At 40.3% G+C, this 8,603-nt stretch overlaps 1 protein-coding gene across 1 annotated transcript in view; it reads left to right on the top strand.

Moving 5' to 3' along the window:
• RASEF (RAS and EF-hand domain containing) overlaps positions 1 to 8,603 on the top strand; it is a 92,515-nt gene that overhangs the window by 57,266 nt on the left and 26,646 nt on the right. Inside the window, exons 8-11 of the mRNA XM_008566003.1 lie at positions 2,358 to 2,473; positions 4,539 to 4,607; positions 6,457 to 6,541; positions 7,407 to 7,495. Coding sequence (XP_008564225.1) covers positions 2,358 to 2,473; positions 4,539 to 4,607; positions 6,457 to 6,541; positions 7,407 to 7,495 — 359 coding nt within the window. The remainder of the gene's footprint in view (positions 1 to 2,357; positions 2,474 to 4,538; positions 4,608 to 6,456; positions 6,542 to 7,406; positions 7,496 to 8,603) is intronic.

Below are 8,603 nucleotides of genomic sequence, written 5' to 3'. Positions count from 1 at the left end.
CCATCCTTCCTTCTTTTTTCTTTAGGGGTTCCTTCCTTCCTTCCTTCGTTCCTTCCTTCCTTCCTTCCTCCCTCCCTCCCTCCCTCCCTCCCTCCCTTCCTCCCTTCCTTCCTTCCTTGCTCTCTCTCTTTTTCTTTCTTTCTTTCAATAAGTAATTAATTCAGCAAAGCAACTTTCAAAAACTGGGTGCACTTTTGCACTTTCATATATTTTTATTATTCATTCATTTATTTTTATTTATAGTGTAGTTGATTTTCGTGTCCCTTTACCAGATCCTCCTATCTCCCTCCCTCTCCCCCCCACCGCACTCAACATCATATCTGTTCACTTAACAAGTTCAAGGAATTATGATTGTTGTGTCTTCCCTGTGCCTCTCCACCCCCTCGGTTATTTGTTTGTATATTTATTTCTTTATTTTTATGAGCTCCCACATATAAGTGAGTACATTTGGCTGTTAACTGAAAGGTTGGTGGCTCGAGAACATTTTCTTTAATATGATTGTAACTACTGTCAGTGCAGAGCCAGCCAGTGAGCTAGGATTGCATTTCTTTCTCTCCATTCATATTCCTGTTTCACCCAAAAGGAAAGGTTCCCAGCTTTACAGTCAAATAAATCCCCTTTACACACCACCAGTTCCAAATTTTACCACTGCTTAGTTGGCTTTATAGTTAGATCATGATTTTCTTGTAGAGCTATTTGTTTTTCCTTGGTTTTTCCAGTTGGGATTTTTGATTTCTTATTGTAAAAAGACTCTACCATCTTCATGATGTCATGGATACCTTAAGATTTCTTATGTATTCTTCCCAGTGCTTAGAATTTGTTAGATTTTTCTCCTTGAAAATATAAATTTTGGAGCTCATGAAATTTCACTTCTTATTGGACTGATTGTTTTGTAAACTTGCTACCCATGTGTCATGCTGGAATTTCTTTTCATTGGATTCTTCATTGAATTTCAACATTGTGCATATTATAATTTTCCTCCTTTTGGGTTTTCACCCTCATTTTGCTATAGTACATCCTTAAGGAGCTTCTTCAGGACGGGTATGTGAGAGACACATTTTCTCAGTTTTTGAATATTTGACTATGCATACAGTCCCCTCACAATTTATTGAAAATTTATATAAATAAATAGGCTTTTCTGGGCTTCTGGTATTTATTTATTTGGTCTTTCTGGCTGTCTTTTTTTTTCACCAGACACCTGGCACACCTTGATCTGTTCATATTTTAAAGTGAAGGATTAGCTTGATCATTTTAGGTAGCTGGTGTAGGATTCCTGTGTGCCTATGTAAACAGCTCTGTTTACCTTTAGGGCTGCCCCCTGAGAGGGTGTCTTCCTAGGTGCTGTGTGTGAGAAGCTGGCTGTCAAACTAGGGGACCCAATTACCAGAACGAGTGGGGCTGGGATATTCAGAGAGAAGCTTTAGCTTTCCTTATGGGGGTCATTCAATTCTTTTTAAAAAGACGGTTTCTGTCATGTTGCCTTTGGAACCTTCTCTGGTCATCTGCCATTCTTTGCTAGGGTAAGAGAGGGGATGGACTTGGGGGGTGGCTTACTGTAAAATTTTAATCTCTATTTCCAGCCCCATTTCTCATCCTCACTTTCTGGGGTTTGGCCCGGCCGTTGCCTCCCGTGTTCTGTGGTGGAACCTTCAACACACATTTCTGGATTTCCTTTTCCCAACTCTGTTCCCTCTGGCAGCACATTTCCATCCGATTTCTATTTTCCAGAAATGTGTGTAAGTCACTTGACTGCTCATGGCCGCTCATGGGCTCCTCTTTTATTCTTTTAACTGTTATTGGTTCATTTCCTTTGGCATTTCATGTTCATGGTGTTTCAGAAGGAAAAAAAGACAAATACATGTCCTCAGTCTATCTTCTTGAACTGGAAGCCTCCAGTGATTTTTTAAAAGACAAATGTAGAAATTTCCTAACCATACTGGTTTATTTTTAAGTGCAAAACTTAAAAATGTTAAGTGATAGAATTTATTGTAAAAAGTAGAATGTTCATCTGTAGTTTTATGGTTCTCATTAAGTGAAGCAGGTGTTCAAATGTTTCGTTTCACTGAATTTGCCAATGACATGTTGAAGAACATCATGATACGCTCTTGACTGGTGTTGTTTGGCACCAAATGTTAAGTATAAAAGAATGAAGAACACCTTTCAGGATTTAGATTTTTGATACTTTAATACTTTATAATCATTTCAAATTATCCTGAATTAGTACTTATTTCTTTGGACCTGTGATTTGCAGAATTGTGGAAGGGTGGGCGTGGCACGTGGGAGAGTCACACCACACTTGTTTCTCCCCAGTGGCAGAAGCTCTGGATCTAATGACCTGCATTGTTTCTTTCCTCCAGGAAAATCAGAAAGTTAAGAAAGATCTTTTAGAAGCACAGACAAACATAGCGTTTCTTCAGAGCGAATTAGATGCTTTGAAAAGTGATTATGCTGATCAGAGTCTGAATTCTGAAAGGTATGAAGCTTTGCATTTTATTTTTTAGTTTGGCTGGAGTGTTTACTTAGAAGATTATCCATGCAAATGAAGCTCAACTATGTAATAATTAAAAGGATTATTTATTAATTTTGCTAATGTGTTCATTACTTTCTAACAATTTTACTTTCAGTGTCAGATTTCCTAATTGTTTTGTTTTTGATATTTTTAAACAAACATTAATTAGTTTAATTATTGGCTGCTTAGAACAGTGAAGGGCTTAAAAAATGTTTGAATTAACTGTGAGCTGGAAGAATATAGCTAAAGTGTCAAGAGTCAATACTTATTAAAGTGCTTTGCAGGTGGGAATCCTGGCCATAAAACGTAAGAAAGGGAAACATAGACTTCTTAGGCAAGTCATTTTATTTTTCTATGCTTTAGTTTTGCATTATGGTGTTGATACCATAAGACCTAATACACACATTCACACACACACGCTCAAAGAGAGGTATATATATTTAAAGGATATATACCTGGATTTTATATAGGGATATGTAAATTTAAAATGTGCAGATGTTTCTATGTGTGTATATACTCTAGTACATGTACATTTGGGAAAATAGCTTGTTTTTTGTTTGTTTGCAAATTTTAATCAGAATTAAGATCATGTACCGGTCCCTGAGCTAGAGCAGGAGTTATGAGTGTAGAATATATAAAAAAGAAAATATGAGGTCTGTGCTCTTTGAGAACTTCACATTTAGTTGGGAAAAAAAGCAGAGTTTACAGAGTTAAACAGCATGGGAGCTAACCAGTATCAGAAACGATACCACCAGCAGTGTCATGGTTTGAGTTAATTGCCAAGTGATCACAGAAGAAGTTTTCTTTTAGTTCAGAAGAGATGAAGAACTTTTTTAAAGAGGAGATACTTGAGGTGTACTTAGATGGAGGAACAGGTTTGTGACGGCAAAGCCCGAAAGAGGTGGCAGTGACAGCAGCATCAGCAACTCAGAGCTCAGCAGGGCGTCTGCCTGGCACGGTCCCTAGTACTTTACAGTGTTACTCAATCCACAGAGCACCCTGTGAGAGAGGCTCTTTCCATGATCTCCGTTTCACTGACTGGAAAAGAGAGTCTCAGAGATGCTCCTGGAGAGGCAATAGCCAAAGCAGAGGCAGGGACATAAGGAAAGGGGAAAGAGAAGACTGGTTTGGGGAAAGGTGGAGGACAGTGGATAAAAAGAGACTTTGAATGGAAAAGTAAAAGTTAAAAAAAAAGTTTAAAAGCTAGTCTAAGACTATAATGTTAGGGCCCAGGATTTTTGTTTAAGGAACTTAAATTCCTATAGCAAATTGAGAAACTTTTAGCTTTATCATCCAGGGAGGAAGTGGACGGCTCTGGTGGACAAATATTGCTAGCTTGAGTTTTTGGCAGCTACTGATGGGGTTTGTCTGCTTAGAAATGTGGCGGGGTAGGGAGTGGGTGACAGACATTGAGTGCAGTTTGAGGAGGAGGCCAGGGCTTCCGTGATAAAGTAACAGAGCAATTGCCAAGTGTTCATTTCTAGCAAGCCCAGAAAGCCCAGTTCCGTGGCTATCTCTGTGGTTTAGAGTGGGGACAGGAGGGACAGCAGGAGTAGTGTGAGACAGGGAAAGGAGAAGGAACCATGAAAAGGAGAAAAAAGGTGGTGCTGGGAATGAGCAGAGAAGCTGCAGAGGATTGAAGGGACTGTTTCCTGTGACTGCCTGGTAGAGGCGACTCAGGAGCAGGTCAGGGGGTTCAGTCCCCATGGAGAACAGAGCTGGAGCCGGGGCTTTTGGGGTGGGGATGGGGTTGAGATGTGGTTGCGGAGGAGAAGCTCTACATTTACGGTGTCACAGGTGGGCAGGACCTTGCATGCAGAAGCACAGGCTGTAGGTGTGTTTGCAAAGTGGCCTGGGGAGGAGGCTGCAGAGGCCACAGAGCAGCAGAGCAGGAGCATGGAGAAGCTAGAAAACCAGGGCCAAGGACACACATCTTTAACAAAGGTGAAAAAGGTGAAAGGAGGGTGGGTATAAGTGAGGCAGGGCTTGCCACCTAATCCTCATTCAAACAGAAAATGTAATTTTACAGGGATCTGGAAATAATCCGCGAGTACACGGAAGATCGAAATAGTCTTGAGAGGCAAATTGAAATACTCCAGTAAGTTCTCTTATGAAATGCTCACTGCATTTACAGTTTCCTTACTTTTTGCTAATAAAGCACATGCCAATACAACATGAGTCACCGTGTTCTAAAGACAGGTTCTCAGGTCAGTGTATGTTTCTTCTCACTGTGGAGCATCCGCATGTCCCTTAGCTTTTTATGCTTCTAATCTTACATAAATTATTCAAATGCAGGAAGTAGAGTATAATTCTCTGAAAGTCCTTGCAAGCCAGGTGACCTATCCAGTGTGTCTTTATTGTGTCTCTGAGAAGAACAGTGGCCCTGACCTCTCACCTTGCCCTGCAGCTAATACACTGAGAGCACGTCAGGCTTCTCATGGCAGTGGTGCCACAGGACTGTGCCTACGCGGTCATCTTTCTCAGTCTGTTGTGCTTGGTTAGAGGTCTGTTTCTTAGTTTTTTTCCTCTATCCAAGTGGAAGTATTTTACCTGCCTGTCAGCTTCACAACTAAGTTGCAGGAATTCTATCCTCTGAGGGTCTTCCTCACAAAACCTCCCCTCTCCATCCCACTCCCCTTTCTTTTTGACCCAGGTAGTATTTTCTTCTAGCTTCAGTTCCCCTAAATGAAGTAAGGTATGGCTTGACCAGTTTTCCTTTTCACCATTTTTGAATGCTTTTTAAGTCTCCCCTATGGCAATTGTAGAGATCATTTTTCCAGTAATCCTATGAGTTCATTCATTCATCCATTCATTCAACAGATTTTCTGCCAGCACATTTAGTGGGTCAGATATGCCAGGAGCTGAGGATAGAGTGGCAAGTAGGGGGAAAAAAGTCTCTTTCCTTATGGGACTAGTCTAGGGGAGGAAGACAGAAACTGATCAGTAATTACGGAAATAAATATAAATGCCAAATCAGAGAGGTGTAGCAAAGGAAAGGTGCATGTCTCCTAAGGGAAACTTGGACCTGTCCAAGGTCAAGGAAGTGTTCCTGGAGGAAATGGCGATTGAGCTGAAATCTGAAGATGAACCAGCCTTAAGCAGGAAAAGATGAGCCCCTCTGTGAGGCAGGGTGTCTGTGATCATCCTCATTTTATACGAGAGGGCGCTGAGGCTCAGACAGGTTAAGTGACTTCCATAAGTCATGTGGAAATAAGTACCTGAGTTAGGATTTGAACCCAGCTCTGTCTGAAGTCAGTGTCATGTACCAGTGCTTACCTGGTACACAACAGTACCTGGTGGGACAGCATCAAACCATGAGTAGGTTGCAGGAGTAGCCAGGAGCACGGAGCCTGATATAACACATTGTGTCTGTGCCTGGCTGCTGGGATGTGTGGCTGGCCAGCTGGTTTCAGGCATTTAGGGAACAGAGACCTGCATGAAACTCATTCAAACAGCAGCACTACCCGAGGGAAGAGTGAGTTCCACAGCGTCGCTAATTCAATCCTAAAGTGCCCTGAGACCTTTAAGGAGAGAAGCCTAACCAATTAAATTGTTGCACTTGCAGTCATGAATTATCATCTGTTATGAGGTTTGAAGGGAAGTGGTAGGAAGTTGCAAATGTGATACGTAATTCTGCATTCTGAATGTCACAGCCTGAAAAGAAAGTGGTGACATTGACCCCCACTAATACGGGTTGAATATCCCAGATCCAAAAATCTGAAATATGAAATGCTCCCAAATTCAAAACTTTTTGAGAGCCAACATGACACTCAAAGGAAATGCTCATTGGATTTCAGATTTTTGAATTTGGGATGCTCAACCAGTATAATGCAAATATTCCAAAATCCCAAAAAGTCTGAAATCTGAAAGACTTCTGGTCCCGAGCCCTTTGGATGAGGGAAACTCAACCCACACTTTCCTTCTCTGTTTATTTCTTCGCTCTGCAGAACAGCTAACCGAAAGCTGCATGACAGTAACGATGGCCTTAGGAGTGCCCTCGAACGCAGTCACAGCAGGCTCCACAGGTCCTTGGTATGTCTTATAACTTCATAATATACCTCATTCTTTCTAGTGGTAGAATATTTTGAAAGTGATGAAAATCATGTAATTTCTTAGAAGAGAACTTCACACAGATCCCTAAATAAGTAGAGGCTCTTTCCATAAAATAAAAGGAGCTGAGATTTTGCAAAATTAAAAAATATTCTACCCCTCTGCTGAAATGAATGCCTCGATGTTAACCAACTCTTTTGTTAGACATTCTAGGAAGCTAGGGAAAGATATATAAAATGGGATTTTTGCCCTGGAAGAGTTTCTAATTTAGAAGGAAGTTAAGATGTGCACAGACAGATAGCAATAATATAAGAAAAAATGGACAGCTCTATAGAGGTAAAAATAAAATATTGTCAAGTTGAGAGGAGAGAGTAATTCTGGCTGAAGGCTGAGTTTAGACACATAGAGTGTTATTTATGATAGTGAGATTATCAGAATGGGGGCCTTGTATTTCAGACCCTCCTACAGAAACAAGCTAAGCCACACTGGAATTTTGAGGACCTTTCCTGGACTGCGTTTGCCATAAAGCATCTTATCCCACATTTGGGGGTCAGCTTCAAGCCAAATTGGTTTGAAAAGAGACAAATTCAAGGAAGTTTGTGTTGTAGGGTCCTGGCAAATCTGGGGAACCAGAGTACTCCTTAATGGATTATGCAGTAAGGTTTGGATTTAGGATAGGATGATGAGGAAATACTCTGGTCGGTTCTCTGTCACAGTTTGCTCATGTGGGGTACCAAACTTTTAATGACATTAGAAGCTAAATAGTGTGCTACAGTTTAAAAAAAAATTGTGTGTGTGTGTATAAAGTGTTTTCATAGAATAACAAATACTCACTTATGTATTACAGCACGTAAATAATATATCACCAGGGAGTACAATTTCTAGAAGCACTCCCAAATTTAGTGGTCACTCTCCTCAGCCTCTGGGCTATGACAGGTATGTTAACTCCTGCTTACTTTTTGTTTGAGTTCTGAATCAAACTTAAAAGGAAAGTAAATTCACTTAGAGGTGAATTACAAGAATGGAATATAGTTTGGGCCCTAATTTCTATTTTGTATGATCTTACTTTAAGTTCTGAAATGTGAACCAAGTAAAAATTAAAAGTACACATGTTTCAGAGAGGGCAAAGTCATTTCCTTAAGATGTCATGACCTGGTTTCCCATGGGCTCCCCCTACCTCATCCCTAATGCTGCCTTGTTTCTTAGAAGTAGACTCAGTAAGACTTGTTTCAGGGAAACCAGTGGAATTACAGAGTATGTTGCTGCATTGTTGTGCAGATGTTGAAACTGTTGGCATGATCTGTAAATGTTTAATAGCTTAGCTTAATATTTTGTGAACTATGTTGCAGAAAAAGGAAACTCTCAAAACAAATAGCAAGGGAGTCACAGAGGCTTAGCAGAAGTTAGAATTAAGCCCTATATTCAATCAAATGAAATGAAATATTGGGCCTGTTATTACTTGAGACCTAGAGATAAACACTGAAAGATCACATGTATGTACTTGTGTGTGCATTAGCACATATATCCAGTGTTGCTAGTTAAATATTTAATTTTGTAGTATGTCAGAGTTTGAAAGTGGAAGTGAAGGCATAAACTTAAGGTTTTCAGCTCTCCATTATTGCTTTGCAACTTTTTAAAACAATTTTTAAAAACTTTTTTTTAATTGATACATTATAATCAGACATATCTATGGGGTACAATTAGATGTTTCTATACATATATATGCTGGATAATGATCAAATCAGGGAAGTTAGTGTATTCATCACCTCATGGGTTTATCATTTCTTTGTGGTGAGAATATTCAGAAGCCTCTCTTCCAGCTATTTTGTAATGTACAGTATCTTACTATTAGCCGTCATTACCCTACTGGGCAATAGAACAGCAGAACTTATTTCTCCTAATTTTAACTCTACCTCTTGACCCATCTCTCTCCATCCTCCCCTTCTCCCTTCCCTCCCCAGTCTCTGGTAACCAGAGTTCTACCCTCTGATTCTATGATACTGTCTGTGTGTCTGTCTCTCTCTCCACCCCCCCCCCCCCCCCC

Source organism: Galeopterus variegatus, unplaced genomic scaffold (assembly GCF_000696425.1).
Source record: "Galeopterus variegatus unplaced genomic scaffold, G_variegatus-3.0.2 Scaffold217, whole genome shotgun sequence".
Classification (NCBI taxonomy): domain Eukaryota; kingdom Metazoa; phylum Chordata; class Mammalia; order Dermoptera; family Cynocephalidae; genus Galeopterus; species Galeopterus variegatus.
Note: the sequence above shows the minus strand (reverse complement) of the source record. Positions and strands in the feature narration are given on the sequence as shown.